Source organism: Rhincodon typus, chromosome 39 (genome assembly GCF_021869965.1).
Source record: "Rhincodon typus isolate 14 chromosome 39, sRhiTyp1.1, whole genome shotgun sequence".
NCBI lineage: Eukaryota > Metazoa > Chordata > Chondrichthyes > Orectolobiformes > Rhincodontidae > Rhincodon > Rhincodon typus.
Genome location: NC_063370.1, coordinates 4,704,861 through 4,726,315, shown reverse-complemented (window position 1 = coordinate 4,726,315; position 21,455 = coordinate 4,704,861). Strand labels below are relative to the sequence as shown.

The 21,455-nt window shown below is 42.8% G+C and overlaps 1 protein-coding gene across 1 annotated transcript in view; it reads left to right on the top strand.

The window, feature by feature from the left end:
• Positions 1-8,108: 8,108 nt before the first annotated feature.
• Positions 8,109-21,455, top strand: part of LOC109936750 (homeobox protein otx5-like) — a 26,278-nt gene continuing 12,931 nt past the window's right edge. Inside the window, exon 1 of the mRNA XM_048618374.1 lies at positions 8,109-8,205. Coding sequence (XP_048474331.1) covers positions 8,109-8,205 — 97 coding nt within the window. The remainder of the gene's footprint in view (positions 8,206-21,455) is intronic.

Genomic DNA, 21,455 nt, shown 5'->3' with positions numbered 1-21,455 from the left:
GATCTAGATAGACTGCTCCAGTGAAGTGAATGGGGCCAACAGTGTCCATTTCCCTTCGGACATTTCTCTCATCCTCTGGGAAGCCCCGATTGAATCGTCTCCCACACAGTCCTGTCTGTTTGTCCACTGTTTCCGTTTGCCCCAGCCCCCTACCAATGGGCACTTTCTGCCTATCCCCTATGTCTAGATCCGGCCTGATGCTGAAAACGGCTCAAATCTAACGGTTAAAATAAAAACCGAAAGAACTGCGGACGCTGTAAGTCAGAAACAAAAACAAAGTTGCTGGAAAAGCTCAGCAGGTCTGGCATCATCTGTGAAGGAAAAAAACAGAGTTAACCTTTCGGGTCCGGTGACCCTTCCTCAGAACTGAATCTTCCGATAATCATAAAAACCGAAAAAACTGTGGATGCTGTAAATCAGGAACAAAAGCAGAAGTTCTCAGGAAGGGTCACCGGACCCGAAAAGTTAACTCTTTTTTTCCTTCACAGATTCTGCCAGACCTGCTGAGCTTTTCCAGCAACTTCTGTTTTTCTTCCGGTAATCATCCCTTCCCCATGGAAAATAGCTTCTCCAATCTACGTATTCTTTCGGACTCAGTAGTTGTACTCAAATACGATCAGGTTCCCCAGCCCCTCGATACTGTGTGTGTGTGTGTTGTGTGTGTGTGTGTGTAATGTACAGTCGAAGAATTGATAAGTACAGGCGTCAGGTGCTGTGTATAATATACAGTCGAAGAATTGATAAGTACAGGCGTCAGGTGCTGTGTGTGTGTATAATATACAGTCGAAGAATTGATGAGTACAGGCGTCAGGTGAAGGCGCAGGAGCCATTAGTAATTGGGTTTAAAACAAAGATTCTGGAGATCTGAAATAAAATAGAAATTGCTGCAGAAACTTAGCAGGTCTGCTGGAGAGACAGAGAGAGAGAGAGAGAGTTCACATTACAGTTTATAAGCACAGAAAGTGCTGGAGAAATTCTATAAGTCCGGCAGCTGTACAGACAGAGTTAACATTAGAGGCTATAAACACAGAAAATGCTGGAAAAGACTCTGCAGATTTGGCAGCTGTGGCGAGAGAAAACGGAGTTAACATTTCAGGTCCAGCAACTCTTCTTCAGAACTGTAGACTGAAGATGAAGACATTTCTAAAGAAGAGACACACTGGAATCGAAACATTAAACTCTTGTCTCTCTCCAGCAGACCTGCTGAGATTCTGCAGCAATTTCTGTTTTTATTTCAGATCTCCAGAATTAATCCCAGTTACTGGCGGTTCCTGACACCTGTGGTGCTCATTTCTTTGGTTTGAATTGTACATGACCGCCGTCAGGAGCCTCCTCGAAAGTGGCCGTTGATAAAATCCTTTGAATGGTAGCAAATGGATAGTTCGGGGTGAGGGAGGCCAGCTGCCTTCCATCTGGGGCGGTTAGTCTCCGGGTTAGAGGGATCCACTGGATTAAATCTCTGTTGATCCTGGTGCCTGAGCAGGTAATGATTGCGTGTGATTTCTGCGTCACAGCACATAGCAGTCAGATCCGCACACTTCCCTCACTTCCCTTAAGCTTGTGTTTAACAAGGTTAAATCATATTTCAGCTGCGATTTAAGGGCTCTGAATTATCCCTTTACAATATTACGTTGTTGGCCCTCGGTAATTCTAAGCAAGCCAGTTACGAGAAAAAAACAAGTCTTGCCAAGGTGGGTGTTTGCAGTGTCTAAAATCTCCTGTGTTATGTCTTCTTTCTTGCAGGCCAGATTGATAGAGACCGAGAGAGCTACTCTCGAAGTCGTCCACCCCTCCCGAACAAGCCACCTTAGCTTCCAACTCTCCAAACCGAGGTAAGTTTCAAATATCACTTCACTGTTGAGTTAAATCTCTTGAAAGGTTTACTGGACCCAATTTGAGAAAGGACTAAACTTGGGAAGGTGGCGAAGGGGGATGAAAGCGCTTCTAAGCTTTCCGAAGGTTTGATTTCAAAGCACTTTTTTCACTGGAGAATCGCTCAGCATTGCGGGCAGTGTGCGTTGGTAAAGTTATGTTGCATTTTTTCTCAAAGCAGAACGTGACTGTCGCTACACTCGTTCAGCTGAGAGTTTGTAGAGCGACCTGTAGTTCTTTTGAAAAACAATACAGCTGAGTTTCTTTAGCAATTTATGCTTTTGCTTGCATGTGTGTGTTTGACAAAGAGAACTGTGCTCCAGTAATTGATCCGGAATCAGTGACAGATCAGACATGATACGAACCGAATAGGTAGGTGGAATTTGCCGAATTTCCCCTGAGATTTTGCTTTCACAAACTTAATTGAATAACTTCCAAATTTGCATAAAATTGGACACTCCTATTAACTCTGTTACTGTCAGGACCCCCTGTGTCCTTGTTCCTTTCATTTAAAAATCTCATCAACACTCTGTTTTAAAAAATGTGATGACTCCTAAAGCTGTTCCGAACGCCAGTCTTAATTCTTTATGTGTTTATAATTTCAATTCAATTTACTTTTGCAAAAAAAACTTAGGCCCATTTCGGAATTTAAAATAAAGCTGGTCTATTTAAAGAGAACATTTTTGCACATTAAATCATCCTCTTTGTCTCAACGCTTCAAAAGAGCTGCTCTTAGCAAAATAAAAGAATCCAGGCACATGAAGAAAGTTTAGTCTTTGGGCTGGTTTTTAAATTGTTGTCCCCTTCCTGAACGATACAGCAACTTTACAAAAGTTTAGATTAGCAGATTAGCAGAATGGCTATGAGTTTGATATAAAACACCAACAAAGCGAGCTTACCGAAAAAAAATCAGATTTGTGTCAAAGACTATTAACTGGGAAATTAAAATGCTAGGAATTCTAAAATGATAATCAATCGGAAACCACTTTGCATTAAAATCCTGACAAGTGTAATCTGTTGACGTCTTATAGCGATTATAACAACGCAAGTGCATTCGCTTCATTTATTTCGAGAATAAATATAATTGGAATTCGTTTGCAAAAATATTTTCTCAAGTCAGATTAAATTAACATTAGATATTTAAATGAAACACAATTAAAATGATAAAAACCAAAAGAACTGCGGATGCTGTAAATCAGGAACAAAAACAAAGTTGCTGGAAAAACTCACCAGGTCTGGCAGCATCTGTGAAGGAGAAAACAGAGTTAACGTTTCGGGTCCCGTGACCCTTCCTCAGAACCGGTTCAGTTCCTCAGAACAATTAAAATGATGTTAAAAATGTTCTGTGTTGCACAAATTGTGTAGTGGCCCCGACTATAAGGTTATCGCAATGTCATTAACTAAAAGTAATGACCTGCTGTTCACTAAAAATGCCTGGGATCCAAATGTACTTATTCAATTAAATTTGGATTAATAATATATTTTGTTAATTTATAAAAACAAATGTATTTAAATACCTTTGGATTAATAATTAATTTAGTCAAAATTTGGATTGATAACAAATTGATTCAAATAAATTTGTGTTAATAAATATATTCAGAGTTGAATTAATAATTTATTCAAATACTTTTGGGTTGTAACAAATATATTCAACTAAAGTTGGATTAATAACAAATAAATTTGGATTAATACATTAATTCAAATAAATAAATTCAAATAAATTTGAATTAATAATAAATACATCCAAAAACATTTTGATTAATAATATAGTTTTTTCAAACATAGTTGGGTTAATAACATTCTTCAAATATATTTGGATCGTGCGTTGAAAAATACATACCTAAAATGTACTTGTAAAAATAAAATGGCACCAGTGCCATTACATCTTATCGAAGCGAAGATAACAAGGTGTAGAGCTGGATGAACGCAACAGGCCAAGCAGCATCAAAGGAGCAGGAAAGCTGACGTTTCGGGTCGGGACCCTTCTTCAGAACCTAAGCGAAACTGTTTTACGATTTGAGGTGGGGAATGATATTTCACGGTTGTAGTTATATCTTTAACACACTCTTCGTGACTCCAACACTAGTCCCGACAGTGACAGGATGAATGGTCACCTGGTGGAGCTGGGCCCAGAGAAATGTTTTTAATGTAATCTCAGCTGCTTGGGATGTTATCTTAAGGAGTACAGGACATTAACAATAGGGTTGCTCGCCTCCTGTATTTGACCAGACACTTCTGACTGTAAAATCTTAATTTCCAAAATGCATTTGGCCAGATTTGCTTCATATTATCTAACAGCCGCTCTGACAGGGCTGACTGTGCGATGGTTTTTTTCTCTTTCACTACGGCCACACATCTACCCTCCGCGCAACTACACACACCCAAGGAGCTAATGTTAGAAATTGCCCATCGAAGGGCTGGAGGCCTTTATTTGATGGTATACATTTGGTCGGTTGTAAATGCTTCTCTACATGTTGCTGCAGCGCCTTTTTTAGTGAGCCCCTGGCTCCTGGGCGCTACTTTGTAAGGGCAGAGTAGTTGGAGAGGCGGAGATGTTTAAATCTGCCTCTCTCCTATCCCCGCCCCCACCCCAATTGTAGCCTTGCAAACTGGCGGATCCATTGACTTGAATCTCAAGTGCTGGCAACATCAGCGCTAAATGGACAAATCGACAAGATACAATTCCCCGGGTGTTTATTTTGGTCTGTTTATTAATTACACATTCCACCGTCCCTTCTCCCAGAAAGTTAAAGGGTGCATTTTGTAATTCCTATTATTCCCAGCTTTGAGATGTGTTAGTGTTTATCTAGGGCGCCTGTTTAACACTGCCGGCTTCAGGATAGTCAGGCCAATTGGAGAGGAGGGTGAGAGAGAGAAACAGAAATGTGGGGGTGTCAGAGAGATTGGCAGTCAGGGGAGTGAGGGGGGGGGGGGGACATGGGGAGAGAGGGGAAGAGAGACGAGGGAAAGAGTGAGAAAAACAGGAAAGACTCAGAGTGAGGGGGAGGGTGAGGGGAGAGAAACAGTTGGGGAAACACAGAGAGAGAATGGGCAGAGAGAGTGAGAGGGGAGAGAGAGTGGGAGTCAGGGGAGAGAAAGAGATGAACGGGGGAAAGGGGAGAGAGGAGGGAGACAGGGGAGGGGGAAGAGAGAGATGTGGAGTGGGAGAGGAGGAATGGGAAAAGGGATAAACGGAGCGGGGGGGAGATGGGGAGAGGGAGAGAGTGGAAGACCTGGATAGGGATAAAGAGAGGGGGAGAAGGAGGGGTGGGAGATGGGGAATGGGAGAGAGAGGTGGGTAGACGGGGAGAGAGAGATGAGATGGGGAGGTGGGATAGAGAGAGCGCCAGGGACAAATTAAATAATTTCTTGTTCACTCTAAGGGTAAGTTTTGACAAAAAAGAAACAAGCAGCCGATAACTTTTCTGGATCGTGTTTTACGAAAAGACCAATTTCCAGTTGCTGACAGCTCTTTCCCAGCCTGGTTCATTTATTCCGTTTTAACGTCAATCCACCGTAGCACTCTGTTCTGTGGTTTACCGGAAAGTTTTGAATTACCGTCGACCTGGAGGCGGCTAGAGGATAAATTCCATTTGTAACCCCCCCCCCCCCCACCCCTGCAACACACACAAAAACCCGGATCAGACAGGAAATTAACAGTCTGTCACTTAGGGCACTGATTAGCCACTGTAATGTGCAAAATGCGTTCGATTTCGAGACGTCTCGCACATGGGGGAGGCGCAATTTCCCTCTGGGCTGATTGCGGAGGTATTTATCTGCAAATAGACACCTTTCTTTCTAAAGAGAGAGAGAGCCGGCGTGTTGCACACTTTCGAAGCCAAGACTGGGTCACCTTCCCAGAATTGAGGGTAACATTAAGAAACGGTGGGTGACTTTCTCTGGTGAGTACCGAGCAATCTGGCCGGGTAGGAAAGGAGATGGTGGTAATTGACATTTTATCTGAAAGCTGAAGACAGAGTCCAGGTTGTATTCTGTACCCTTCATGGGAGAGGAATGAAAACAACATTTCAGCAAAACAAAATCAATCAACTTGTGGCCTTACTATTAATTTGTTGAGTAAACAAAGCGGTGTGGGGTGTTGGATTTATCCCTCTGGCCTCTAGTTCTGGAGCTAACTTCAGTGTTGAAATGAAAACTAAAAAAAATGCTAGAAATCCCAGCGTGAACTCCAACATTGTTTTGCTTTCGGTGCAGATTCCAGCATCTGCACTAATTTGCTCCTTCAGTGTAGAAACGACAGGCTGGTCTCTCTCTCTCTCTCATACACACGAGCCTGAGTCTTAGCGTGTAGTGTTAAGGGAGTACCCCCCTGCCAGAGGTACCTGTTTTCTAGACGAGAGGTACAAACCAGGGCAAATGACTATCACGGATCCACCTCCAGTATTACCATAAACAGCAGTGGGGCTCGGAGCTACAGTAATCTGTCAATTAACATCTGTCTCTTTCTCACACACGCGAATATGTCCTGCTGATTGAACCAGATTTTGTGGGATCTCATGGTTGTCCAACATTGCAACAAACTGACTGCCTTTCCACATTGCTCTCGACAGTATTCCCTGTCGTCGTGTAATCACAAATGTTCCTTTTCTCACCAGCGTTTCTCTCCTGTCCTTCAAGTTGGGGAAACAAAATGCGCTAGCTGCAATGGTATTAAAAATAATCAGTGTGCCCCAAACCCTCTCAGGGCGCGTTACACTGGACTATGCATTCCCTCCTCTCCCAGAGTCTGATAGATCACTTGTCTGCCCAGTCCTGCATCGTTAAACCCCGAACTGGGACCAGACAAGAGTCTGCTCACTTCCAGAAAGACCCCAAAACGCAGAAATGAAACGTTTTATGTTTGATGATATTAGCGAGATTCAGCGGGAGTAACTGAAACTTAAAGGTACATCTATTTAAAGTCAGATCTCTAGCATCCACACTATGTCGTGTTTGTGTTTTTGTCTTGTTTAAATCATCGGTTTCCAATAGAGAGATTGATGCTGCAGGACTTGTTTACAAAACAGAAGAAGAAAATAAAATAAAGAACTGCGGATGCTGGAAATCTGAAACAAAATAAGCCCAGAAATTGCTGGAAAAACTCAGCAGGTCTGGCTGTAGAGTTAATGTTAGACCAGGAGTAGCATATTTGAATTATATTGTTACAGTATATTTGTAAACAACTATACAACCATTTTAGTCTATATTGGTTTATTGTGATACTATCAAGTATATTATTATTATTATAATATGTGTGCCAGATACAAACTGACAAATCTGAATTGTAAAATAATAGATTCCACGATGTTCCCAGTTCCAAGTGTTAATCCAGTCCAGTAGACTGCAAATTGTGGGAGATTGGGTTGGGGGAAGTTTCCTATCTGCCTGCATAGTGTTCACAAGTTCCCAATAACGAATCAACAAACGATAACAGAGAAGGGGCGATAAAAGAAACGCTTTTGGAATTGTAGTGACCAACGTGTTTATAGTTACCTCAAACGCTGACTCATCAGTCTGGGATTGACTCAGGGACAGGAGCGGGGAATAGTTTTGGTCTGGGATTCTTTGATTTAATTACTAAATGCAAACAAGGCCAATAGGGTTCCAAACCTTTCCAAAAAGAGGGAAAAAAAGATAGATTGCTTTCTTTTAATCTAGGGTCTACAGCCATGAAGGGCTTATGTCCAGGTGCTAAACTGAAAGAAAATACAAAGTTGAATTAGAATTCCCTTCCTCAAAAGGCAAGAAATGCAGAATATTTAAACATTTTTTTTAGGCGGAGGGATATTGTTTTTTGACGATCAAGGGGATGAAACGTTAATGGAGGCAAGCAGCAATATGGGATTGAGGTTAAAATCAGGTCAGCCATGATTTTATCGAATGGAGTAGGTTGGAAGGGCTGAATGGCCTGTTCTTAATAATAACACAAGGAACCACTGAGGCTGGAGATCTGAAACAAAGACAGAAATGCTGGAGAATCTCAACATTTCTGAGGAAGGGTGAAAATGTTAATTCTGTTTCTCTATCTACAGATGCTGCCAGACTTGCTGAGTTTCTCCAGCAATTTCTGCTTTTTAGCCTCCTTCTGTTCCTTTGTTGACAACTTGATCCATCAGGGTCATTCTCATATCTCCTTGTGCCTCTTTGCAGCCACTGCCCAGCTGGAGTGGGATAAATCGGAAGGATTCAGGTACCAAGAGAAACCCAAAGGGTTTATCCTGGGTTAATTCACCAGCATGATGTCCTATATGAAGCAACCACACTACGCAGTTAATGGATTGACACTCACTGGCCCTGGTATGGATCTCTTACACTCTGCAGTTGGCTATCAAAGTAAGATCATCTTTCCTGCTTTCTTTTATCTCTTCAGATTTCAGGCAGAAAATAACTAAGTTTGTTAAATTGTAAATGTTTCTCAAATGCAAAAAGGAAGGGGATTTAAAACCAACACAATTAAATTGAACTGTAATTTATTCCCAAGAAGGTGTTGGGTGAAGTTTTTTATTCATTAACGGGACATAGGCATCACTGGCATGTGCCCATTTAGTGCCCAGAGGGTAGTTAAGAGTCAACCACATTGCTTGTGGGTCTGGAGTCACATGGAGGCTAGACCAGGTAAGGATGGCAGTTTCCTTCCCTAAAGGACATTAGTAAACCAGATGGATTTTTCCAACAATCAGTTCATGGTTATCATTAAACTCTTAATTCCAGATTCTTACAGAATTCAAATTCCACCATCTGCTGTGGCAAGATTTGAACCAGGACCCCCAGAACATTACCTGGATCTCTGGATTAACAGTCCACAGCAATAATACCACTAGGCCATTACCTCCCTAGCATATTCAACAAGGACAGAAATTGCTTGAAAAACTCAACATGTCTGGCAACTTCAGTGGAGAGAGAAACAGAGTTAATGTCTTCCAGTCTGAAGATGTGCTGTAGGAGAGTCACATTAGATTTCAACCATTAACTCTGTTTCTCTCTCCACAGATGCTGCCAGACCTGCTGAGTTTTTCCATCAATTTCCAATTTTTTTGAGACTTGCCTCAGTGTCTAGCCTAATATATATTCCTTAGCCAATATCACAAAAGAAGACAATTTATTTGGTTCCTATTACATTGGAGTTTGTGGGAACTTGACTGGGTCACATCCATTTCCTACACTTCATATTCTCATTCTCCAGCATTCTCTGTATTTGTTTTAGATTTGCAAAATCTGCAACATTTTGCTTTTATTGGGGTGAACGTTCACTCTGAATATATTTGTAAGAGGGTGTGGGGAGGATAGAGGTATGGAGTTAATGGATTCTACTTTCAAAGACCTAGCCTAGATAAATTGGGTTGAATGGCCTCTGGTGAATGATCTTTCTGTAAACCAACTGTGAATTTGCAATAAAAGGTAAAATTACCATCATCTTACCAGACCACAGGGCTACTGTCTCATTAGAGTGAGACAGATGATGGTGGGTTTAACCTGAGGGTGCCCAGACCTCAGGCAAAGGGAGATTTTAAGAAGAAGGGTCTCCCATGCTATCTTCAGCCGGTGCAAGAAGTGAACTCACGTTGTCAATATCACTCTTATATCAGCTAACCAGTCTCCCTTCCTTGCAATGCAATGTTACTGGGACTTTATCTATCGTTGGGTCTCTCTCTACTGTGCTATTGGGGGCATTTTGTAGAATCACACACACAGCACAGTGTGAGGCCACTTGACTCATTGTGCTTTTTCCAGCAGTTTGAAAGAGATATCGGATTAATCCTAATATCCCTGCTTTCTGCTACTGATCCCCATCACCCTCTGAATATCTCCTTTCTGCGAATCTGTCAGATTTCCCTTTGAAATTTACCTTTGAATCCACTTACAGGGGAACTTTGAGTCCCTTAAATCTGTTCCACCCCTATTCAGTGGGGTGATGGAAGACCCGTGATCTAACTGTGGGCAGCACAGTGACTCAGTGTTTAGCAGGTTTGATTCCAGCCTCAGGTGACTGCCTGTGTATAGAGTTTGCACATTCTTCCTGTGTCTGATTGGGTTTCCTCCCACAGCCCCATGCTAGGTGCATTGGCCGTGGTAAATGCAGAGTTATAGCAGTAGGGGGCTGGCTCTTCAGAGAATCAGTGTGGGCTGAATGGCCTGCTTCTACATTGTAGGAATTCTAGGATTCTAATTCCATGTATGAATGTTTCCCCAATATTCCCCAAGACTTCAGTTCTCAAAAATCTATTGATTGCAGTTCTCACATTTACAACCACCAGGAATCATTCCTCTCTCTTGGCCTCTATCTGTTAGCGTCTTGAAAACTTCAATCTGGTTAACCTTAAACTAAATTCCAGGGGATACAACCCCAGTTTGTATAATCTCCTTGTAGCTAAACCCTTGAAGTCCTGGCGTTAATTCTTCACTGCACTCACTTTGACACCAATCCATCCTTCCTGGGATGTGGGCCCCAGAACCATAAGGCTGTAAGACCCAGGAGCAAAAGTAAACCTGCCCATTTAGTCTGCCCCATCATTCAATGTGATCCTATCTCAGAACTGCTCACAATGACTGCAGGTGAGGTTTAACCAGGGCTTCGTTCACCTCTAGCATGATGTCTACTCCCTTGTATTCCAGTTCTCTAGCTATAAAGGCCAGTGTTCCTTCAGCCTTTGCTGTTATTTTCTGTAACTGTGCCTGACATTTTAATGATCTCTATGCCCAGACCCTCCCCAGTCTCCTTGGACCCTTGGCAGTTTCTGGATTTTCATAATTTACAAAGCATCCAATTCAGGTCCATATTGAATGCCCTCGCATTTGACAACTTTGATATGCATTTGTCACAGTTTTACCCATTCACTTCACCTATAGCTGACAGATGGGGAAGTGGTGGTGTCACTGGGACTGGCAGGCTAGGTTACTGTCTGAGGTAATGGATTCAAGTCCCATTATAGCAGATTGTGAAACTTGAATTCAATCCAAATGTGGATTTCAAAGATAACCTCTTGCTACCACCGTCATTTGTTGCAAAAAAGCTAATTTGGCTCACTAATGCCCTTTAGGGAAGGAAATCTTCTGGCCTTGCTCAGTCTGGTCTACCTGTGACTCCAGACCCACAGAATTGCAGTCGACTCTTCAGCAGATTTGAGATGACTAAGAAATACTGGCCTGCCCACATTCCATGAATTAAAATGAAAGCTCCACCTATCATTGTGTCATTGCCAAATTTGGGTGCATAATGTTTATTTCATTTGTCTAAGTTATTAATGAACATAAACGGATACAATCTGTTCTTGAAGGTACTTGAATAGACACTCTCCTATCAATTCAAGTACTTCTCCTTTATCCTGTCTCCTGCCCCTCAGCCAGTTTTCTGAACCAGGTCAATCATTTGCCTTCACTTCATGGGCTTCCTCTTTAACAAATAAGGGTTTCTTTCTTTATGGAGAGAAAATGGGAGTGGAATATTGAAATTGCATAATCAGCCATGGTCATATTGAATGGTGGCACAGGCTCAAGGGGCCAAGTGGCCTACTCCTGAGCCTATTTTCTATGCTCCTATGTTTATCAAAATAGGTTCTGGAAGTCTATAAAACCAATAGGAGAAAGAACCTTGACAATTTGCAACGCTTTGATGTCTTTCTTCCCAAGGGTTGGATCTGATTGGCTGTTGCTCATGGGACTTGGCTCAAAGAAAATTCCCCAGGGTGCACGAAGGAATTGAGTGGATGAATACCGCAAATCATTTTTAAAAGGCTGACAAAACATGTACCTTTATTTCAAGAACTTTTAGCTCCCTTGGCCATCTATGACTTTGGGAGAGGTTGAAATTCTGCTCCAGTTGTTCTGGTTAGATGCCAGCACAAGAACAATATTCAGTTGAGGGGTAGTCCATCAGGAGTGCCCCGCAGATTGGCCACAATGATACTGAGGCTAAAAGGGTTCAATTATGAGGACAAGTTTCACGGACAAGCTTTGTGTTAAAGATTAAGGGAAGATCTAATTGCTGTGATTAAGATGATTAAAAGATTTGAAAGGGTGGATGGAAAGAAACTACATATTCTGTGGGGGAATTGTGGTATTGCTTTTATACTTTAATGGGATGTGGGTTTCACTGAGTAAGGCCAGCATTTGCTGCCTAATCCCTAATTGCCCGTTGAACTGAATGTCTTGTTTGGCCATTTCAGAGGGCAGCTAAGAGTCAACAACAACAATGGAAGTTGCCGAGAAAGCTCAGCAGATCTGGCAGCATCTGTGAAGAGAAATCAGAGTTAACGTTTCAGGTCCAGTGACCTGAGGAAGGTTCTAAGGAAGGCCGAAAAGTTAACTCTGATTTCTCTTCACAGATGCTGCCAGACCTGCTAAGGTTTTCAAGCAATTTCTGTTTTCGTTTCTGATTTACAGCATCTGCAGTTCCTTCCGTTTTTATTAAGAGTCAAAGCCATTGCTGTGAGTCTGGAGTTATATGTAGGCCAGACCAAGAAAGGATGGCAGATTCACTTCCCTAAAGGGCATTAGTGAACTAGATGGGTTGAAGCAGCTATTAGCAAGAGTTTCACAGATTCAATACTGAGGTTAGCTTTCAATTCCAGACTTTATTTATTAAATTTGAAATTTTGTCAGTTGTTGTAGTGGGATTTGAATGCATTTACCCAGGGCACCATCCCCTTGCAAATTGCCCTCACTATCCCGACTTGGAAATATATCACCATTCCTTCACTGTTGGTGGGTCAAAATCCTGGAACTCGCTTCCTAACAGCATTGTCGGTATCCCTACATCACACGGACTGTAATAGTTCAAGAATTCAGCTCATCGCCACCTTCTCAAGGGGAAATTAGGACAGGCAATAAATGCTAGCAAAGCCATAGAGCCACAGAGATGTACAGCATGGAAACAGACCCTTCGGTCCAACTTGTCCATGCTGACCAGATGTGCTAAATTAATCTAGCCCTATTTGCCAGCATTTGGCCCATATCCCTCTAAACCCTTCCTATTTATATGGCCATCCAGATGCCTTTTAAATGTTGTAATTATAACAGCCTCCACCCCCTCTGGCAGCTCATTCCATACACGCAGCACCCTCTGTATGAAAATGTTACCCCTTAGGTCCCTTTTTAAACCTTTCCCCTCTCAGCGATGCCCACATACCATGAATGAATAACGAAAAGATAGCCTGGGTCTGTAACCCAGTGTCATTACCATTACACATTGTCTCTCCAAAAGGGATGGGATAAACAGAGGTCATTGCCATAATATTATAGCCAGGCCTTTCAGGGGAGATTTCCAAAGGAGTGTCTGCACCTAAAGCTGAGTGCAACTTATTTCGTTGGAGGCAGTTCAGAGAAGGTTCACTAGGATGACCTCTGGTATGTAGGGATTGTCTTATGAGCAAAAGCTAAACAGGTTGGGACTCTATTCAGTGGAGTTTAGAAGAGTGAGAGGTGATCTCATTGAAACATACAGGATTCGCAAGGGGCTTGACAGAGTAAATTCTGGGAAAATGTTTCCCCTCAAGGGAGAGTCTAAAACCAGAGACATAGTCTCAGAATAACGGGGTGCCAATTTCAGACTGAGATGAGGAGGAATTTCTTCTCTCAGAGGATTGTGAGTCTTTGGAACTCCTTGCCACAGAGATCTGTGGGGGCATAGAACATAGAACATAGAACATAGAACCTTACAGCGCAGTACAGGCCCTTCGGCCCTCGATGTTGCGCCGACCTGTGAAACCTATCTGAAGCCCATCTAACCTAAACTATTCCATTATCATCCATATGTTTATCCAATGACCATTTAAATGCCCTTAAAGTGGGCGAGTCTACTGTTTTTGCAGTCAGGGCATTCCACGCCCTTACTACTCTCTGAGTAAAGAACCTACCTCTGACATCTGTCCTATATCTATCACCCCTCAATTTAAAGCTATGTCCCCTCGTGCTAGCCATCACCATCCGAGGAAAAAGGCTCCCACTGTCCGCCCTATCTAATCCTCTGATGATCTTGTATGTCTCTATCAAGTCACCTCTTAACCTTCTTCTCTCTAACGAAAACAGCCTCAAAACCCTCAGCCTTTCCTCATAAGACCTTCCCTCCATACCAGGCAACATCCTGGTAAATCTCCTCTGCACCCTTTCCAATGCTTCCACATCCTTCCTATAATGCGGTGACCAGAACTGTACGCAATACTCCAAGTGCGGCCACACCAGAGTTTTGTACAACTGCAACATGACCTCATGGCTCCGAAACTCAATCCCTCTACCAATAAAACCTAACATACTGTACGCCTTCTTAGCAACGCTATCAACCTGGGTGGCAACTTTCAGTGATCTATGCACGTGGACACCGAGATCTTTCTGCTCATCCACACTACCAAGAATCTTACCATTAGCCCAGTACTCTGTACTCCTGTTACTCCTTCCAAAGTGAATCACCTCACACTTTTCCGCATTAAACTCCATTTGCCACCTCTCAGCCCAGCTCTGCAGCTTATCTATGTCCCTCTGTAACCTACAACATCCTTCTGCACGATCCACAACTCCACCGACTTTGGTGTCATCTGCAAATTTACTAACCCATCCTTCTACGCCCTCATCCAGGTCATTTATAAAAATGACAAACAGCAGTGGCCCCAAAACAGATCCTTGAGGTACACCACTAGTAACTGAACTCCAGGATGAACATTTCCCATCAACCACCACCCTCTGTCTTCTTACAGCTAGCCAATTTCTGATCCAAACTGCTAAATCACCCTCAATCCCATGCCTCCGTATTTTCTGCAATAGCCTACCATGGGGAACCTTATCAAACGCTTTACTGAAATCCAAATACACCACATCAACCGCTTTACCCTCATCCACCAGTTTGGTCACCTTCTCAAAGAACTCAAGGTTTGTGAGGCACGACCTACCCTTCACAAAACCGTGTTGACTATCCCTAATCAAATTATTCCTTTCTAGATGATTATAAATCCTATCTCTTATAATCCTTTCCAACACTTTACCCACAACTGAAGTAAGGCTCACTGGTCTATAATTACCAGGGTTGTCTCTACTCCCCTTCTTGAACAAGGGGACAACATTTGCTAGTCTCCAGTCTTCTGGCACTATTCCTGAAGACAATGACGACATAAAGATCAAAGCCAAAGGCTCTGCAATCTCCTCTCTAGCTTCCCAGAGAATCCTAGGATAAATCCCATCCGGCCCAGGGGACTTATCTATTTTCACACCTTCCAGAATTGCTAACACCTCCTCCTTATGAACCTCAATCCCGTCTAGTCTAATAGACTGTATCTCAGTATTCTCCTCGACAACATTGTCTTTTTCCTGTGTGAATACTGACGAAAAATATTCATTTAGCACCTCTCCTTTGAGAGTCTTTGATATATTTAAGATTGGGATAGATAGATCCTTGATCAGTTGAGGAGGCAAGGCTTATGGGGAATGGGCAGGAAAGAGAGGAATGTTGGATCAGCCATGATCCTATTGAATGGCGGAGCAGGCTCGAGGGGCTGAATGGCTAGTGTTCCCATTTCCTGTAGTCTTATCAAGCTGGTGAGACTGGGCTTTAATAGAAAATACCTCCCCAGTGAGACTGCTCGATCTTTGTTGGCTCAGTGTATTAAGGTGTATAGAAGCAAGGCAGCAGAATGGATTTAAATATATAACTGGAACTGTTTTGTCTGAGTGATGGGACAGGGCCGAATGGCCTCCTGCTGGCCCAATGTCATGATGGTATGGGGAGGATGATGTGGAGAACCTTGGGAGGCTCCACTTCTTGGTAGATCTGTGCACCTGCAGGTGTGACTGTGCACAGCAAGACATGGAAGGAAAAGGTGACTCCTGCATTTCTGTAGCACCTTTCAGGGTCATAAATCATCATACTGCCAATGAGATGCTTTGTTGCTGGATTTCCACCATATTTTGGAGGAATAAGGAGGAATCCTATAAATTTTTAACAGATCTAGACAGGATGAAGTGCAGGCAGGATGGTTCCCAATCAGTGGGGAGTCCAGAACGGGGGGTCACAGTCTAAGGATATGGTGTTGGCCATTTAAGATTGAGATGAGAAGAAATGCCTTCACTCAGAGAGTGGGGAGCCTGTGGAATTCTCTGCCACAGAAAGGGGTTGAGGCCAAAATATCGCATAATTTCAAGAAAGAGTTAGATATAGTTCTTGGGGCTAAAGGGATCAAAGGATATGGGGAAGAAAGAGGGAACAGGGGACTGAGTTGGATCATCAGCCATGATCACATTGAATGGTAGAGCAGGCTCGAGGGGCTGAATGGCCTATTCCTGCTCCTAGTTTCTGTGTTTACGTTGTGAAGTGTCTGATCACTGTTATAATCTAGGGGATGGTAAGACCGAAGTGCGCACAGCAAGATACCACAAGCAACAACAGGAATCATGGCCAGTTAAGCTGTCTTCGTGATGTTGGGCTGAAGGAAAAATATTGGCCAGGACCCCTGTGGGACAGCACCTCCTGCTCCTTTTCCAAATCCTGGTCGAGGCATCTTCTCTGACACCCTAATGATTGCTTGATTGATTGATTTATTGTTGTCACATGTATAGAGGTACAATGAAAAGTTTTGTTTTGTGTGCTCTACAGGCAGATTGTACAATACGAAGTGCATCAGGGTGGCCGAACAGAGCGCAGAATAGTGTTACAGTGGCAGAGAAGGTGCAGAGAGAGAGAGATCAGAATTAACATTAAATAGGTCCATTCAAAAGTCTGATAACATTGGGGAAGAAGCTATTCTTGAATCTATTCGTACGTGTATACAAACTTTTATATCTTCTGCCCTATGGAAGGGGTTGAAAGTGAGTATAACTGGGGTGGGAGGGGTCTTCGATTACATCGGTTGCTTTCCTGAGGCAATGGGAAGTATAGATGGAGTCAGTGGATGGGAGGCTGGTTTGCGTGATGGACTGGGCTGTGTTCGCGACTCTTTGTGGTTAAAGACAGTCCCCATGACCCTGCAGCACTCCCTCAGTTTTGCAGTTAAGTGTTGGACTTGATTTGTGTGCTCAAATCCTGAAAAAGGAGTGCTTGAGTCATGACTTAACTGCGGAGAGTTGATCCAATAATAGAGCCCCACAGTTCCGCAAGCTATCACATAAAATCCCAATGAGATCACCAAGCTGAGCCATCTGTGTGATGGGCTGCTCTCAAGAGGCAGGTTCACATCAGGTTTCATGATGAAACTTTAATAAATGGCAGAGAAAAGAATTACTAACATGCAACTTAAACTATATCCCTTTAAACCCCCTCAAATACATACACACATTCATTCACAAATAAAACAGACAAAAGATCAATTGTTCCATATAACTATTATGGATGGAAAAACTATCGACAGGGAGCACAATTCTGAAGATCAAGTGTGGGTTAAATTGTCTCTCTCAGTTCCTTCAGCTTTCAGCAATGATTGTATGTTGTTGTCTATGAAGCAATAATTGCTCCTCACTTTGATAGTTGATCCAGATAACATAGGTCTTTTCTTGTTGGCATTCATTCTTTCAAGCTTTTTAGGTTTTCTTGTCTTCTCCCCTACACTGGGAGGAGCAGATGTGTTCAGTTCACTTGCTCTGGTTGTCCTGCACCTCATGTAGCAAACTGCAGCTCTACCAATCCAAAAGCTGTCATTGAGCAGACTGTCCCTTAATTCAAAGGTTCTTGTGCCAATCTGCATCAAAGTATGCCCTGCAATGCTTTGAAAAGCAATGCTGTCTTACACACAGCTAAAAATGTGCACCATTTAATTTATCCAAGTTGTAATATTCACCCAGATTTCAACTCCACAGGCAGTCCAAAATTCTACATGGTCCCTTACTCTAGATAAGACAAATGGGTTGATTATATTTTTGTCTTTAAAACTGCATAATATGTATAGAGCGAGCCTTGAATCAAGGGGCAAAATTACCACCTGTCAACTGGAAAGGTAGGGCCATGGACCCCCTCAAGGCAATCCTGGGGCAAATGACAACCAGAATTCCCATCTGTGGGTTGACATCCATTGAGGGTGTTTGGGGCTGTGGGGAGTACTAATTAGCCACTATATCCCCTGACATCTCTACCACTAGGGTCAGGGATACAGTGATATTGTGGAAATGTCACTGGAGCCACAATCATTGTCATTGATTTTTTTTTTCCGACTGTGTGATAAGATTTATTTTTACATGATAAGAATCACAGAATCCCTGTAGTGTGGAAGCAGGCCAATTGGCGCATCGAGTCCTCACCGATCCTCTGAAGAGAATCCCTATCCCTGTAACCCTGCTAACCCACCCAGCTTGCACACCTTTGGACACTGTGGGCAATTTCCCATGGCCAATCCATCTAACCTGCGTGTCTTTGGACTGTGGGTGGAAAGTGGAGCACTCGGAGGAAGCCCACGCAGACACGGGGAGAATGTGCAAACTCTACACAGACAGTCGCCCGGGGCAGGAGTAGGCCATTCGGCCCATCGAGCCTGCTCCGCCATTCAGTAAGATCATGGCTGATCTTTTCGTGGACTCAGCTCCACTTATCCACCGGCTCACCATAACCCTTTACTGTTCAAAAATCTAACTACCATTGTCTTAAAAGGAGATGGCCTCAGCTGCTTCACTGGGCAGGGAATTCCACAGATTCACAACCCTTTGGCTGAAGAAGTTCCTCCTCAACTCAGTCCTAAATCTGCTCCCCCTTACTTTGAGCCTACGCCCCCTCGTTCTGGTTTTGCCCTCCAGTGGAAACAACCTCCCTGCTTCTGTCTTATATATTCCCTTCATAATTTCATATGTTTCTGTAAGGTTTCCCCCTCATCCTTCTAAATTCCAATGAGTCCCAATCTACTCAATCTCTCCTCATAAGCCAACCTTCTCAACTTTGGACTCAACCTAGTGAACCTCCTCTGCACCCCCTCCAGTGCCAGTACATCCTTTCTCAAGTAAGGAGACCAAAACTGTACACAGTACTCCAAGTGTGGCCTCACCAGCACCCTGTACAGCTGCACCATAACCTTCAAATCCCAATATTCCAATTTAAATGTAATGAAACAAAATGGCAGGAATAAATAATCAGCCCATTAACTATGTGTGCTGACAATGCAAACATTAGCAATTATTGTAAAAGCCCATCTAGATCACTAATGCCCTTGAGGGAAGGTAATCTGCCATCCTTACCTGGTCTGGCCAGCACATGACTTCAGACTCATAGGGATTAACCACCCTCTGAGATGACCTCACGGCCTCTCTGCTCATTGCAGGCATAAAGAAAGACAGAAAAGAGCCAAGCAGCACCGACCTCTCAGTGCAGCCAAGCCCAACAATTTTCTCAATGGTTTTCTGCTCCAGTTGATTCATTACATTCATGTAACATTCCTGTGTAAAGCTGTGAGCTTGTTTGTTTCAAACAGGTTAGCCATTGGAAAGGGATCCTGGTGACAGGGCAATAAACAAAATAATATGGGATTGTTACAGAAAACTCCAACATCACAGTAATCCTTCAATTTGACCATTTTTACATTACATTACGTTAATTCCAAACCCTGAACCTTCAGCCAATTCTGTCCCAAACAATTCCCCCATATGTTTCATTTTTATGTTCACTACTTTTTTAAAAAAATGCTTTCGCTGATGGATTTTCAGAAATATATCAGTTTTTACATGGTTCAAACAGAACGTTTTTCTCATTCCTAATTGTGGGAGATTCTTTGTTTCATTCCCATTTACACACTGTTCCACAGACACACACACACTCGTGCACATAGACACACACACTCGCACACCGCACACACTCGCACGCACATGCACACACTCGCACGCACACACTTGCACATGCACACACTCACACACGCACACACTCGCACACACACGCGCACACACTCGCACACACACGCGCACACACATACACACACGTTCACCCTCAAACTCTCACACAGACACACAAACACACACACTGGCACATGGACTCACAAACGGACATGCACTCACACAACTACACACAACACATGCACACACTCTCTCACAAATGCACACACACACACACACACACACACACACACACACACACACACACAGTTGCTGACATTTTCACACAACTTTTACTCAAACACTCCCTTGTACTCCCTCATTCACACTTGTATACATTGTCACTCATTCCTCACTCTCTGAAACACTCAGAGACACTCACACATCCTGTCATTCTCCCACCTCACTTGCTCAGCAACTTGACAATATCCCACACTGATTCATGAGAGAACTTGGAATTTTCAGCACTGAAGCAGGCCATTTGGCCCATCATGTCTTTACTGGCTGAAAACAAGCCATCCAGCCTAATCCCAGTCATTACGTTTGCAACCCTAGAGCTGACAGCACTTAAAGTATTCACCTGAAATATTTTAAAATGCAGTAAATGTTTCTGCTGCTACCATTGTTTTAGGGATTCAGTTGACACTGCCCAATCTTTCCTTGTGCTGTAAGTCTCTCAGTCCTGGCAAGATCCTCTCTACTGCAATCCCCTCCTTTCTATAATGCAGTGACCAGAACTGGACACAGTACTCTAGCTGTGACCTAACTGGTGTTTGACAATGACTTTATACTGAATTTAGATGGTGTACATTCACTTGTTCATTCTCACTTCTGCTTGTAAACATCACTCATAAAATCACTCGCTTTACTCATCTTGGGCAGGAACTTAAATGGTTTGCTCATTCACACACATGCAGAATGTTTTTCTCACCAAGTTGGAAACAATGTTATTTTGATCTAAGCTTTTAATCACTTAACATCAGCAGCTAGACAAAGGAAGCAAATTATCCTTTCATTATCCGCAATTTATTCTAAGAATCAGTTAAGCAATCTCGAAGCAGCTTTGCCTAATTATATATTTTAAAATAAAGCGGCTATTCATGTGTGTGCGTAGTCAAATGAACACATATTATTTTTTAAAAACATGCATTTCTGTTGCTTCTTTCACAACTGCAATAAATATGTTCTGCAGTGTTGTAAAGTAGCGAATAAAGCAACCAATTTGCACCCAGGAAGGTGATTCGATGAGAGGAAGGAGACAAAGAATCCGGATTATCAACAGGAATTCTAAACTGCAGGATGAGGTCTGGTGGCATCCTGCAAGGATCCTTGTTGGGGCCTCAAATTATTCATCATATGCATTAACAGATTAGAATGGAAAACCAGACTTATCAATGAGATTCGACAGTATCAACCATGTTATTGGAAGAGTAACAATTACAACGAGGTATTGATAGAGGAAGTGACTGAACCTGAAATGAGCAAATGGATTTCAACATTAGAATTAAAATTAGGTTTTATTGTCCCTTGTACTCAAGTACAAGAATACAGTAGAAAGTTTACAATATCGCCACTCACAGCACCATCTTAGCCACAAAGGTACCAAGGTACAAAATCTTGGGTAAACAGTAGAAACATAAAGAAATAAGTTAAAAGTTCAACATTACAGTTTTTGTCAGGATAAAGTAGTAAATAAGAAATAAAGTTAGAAGTTCCTAATTACAGTCCTTCTTTAGCTATAGGCCTGCAGTCGCTCCTGACTAATTTTCCCCATGAGGGCTCGATCTCTCTCCCCCAGCACTGGGCTTGATCTCTCTCCCCCC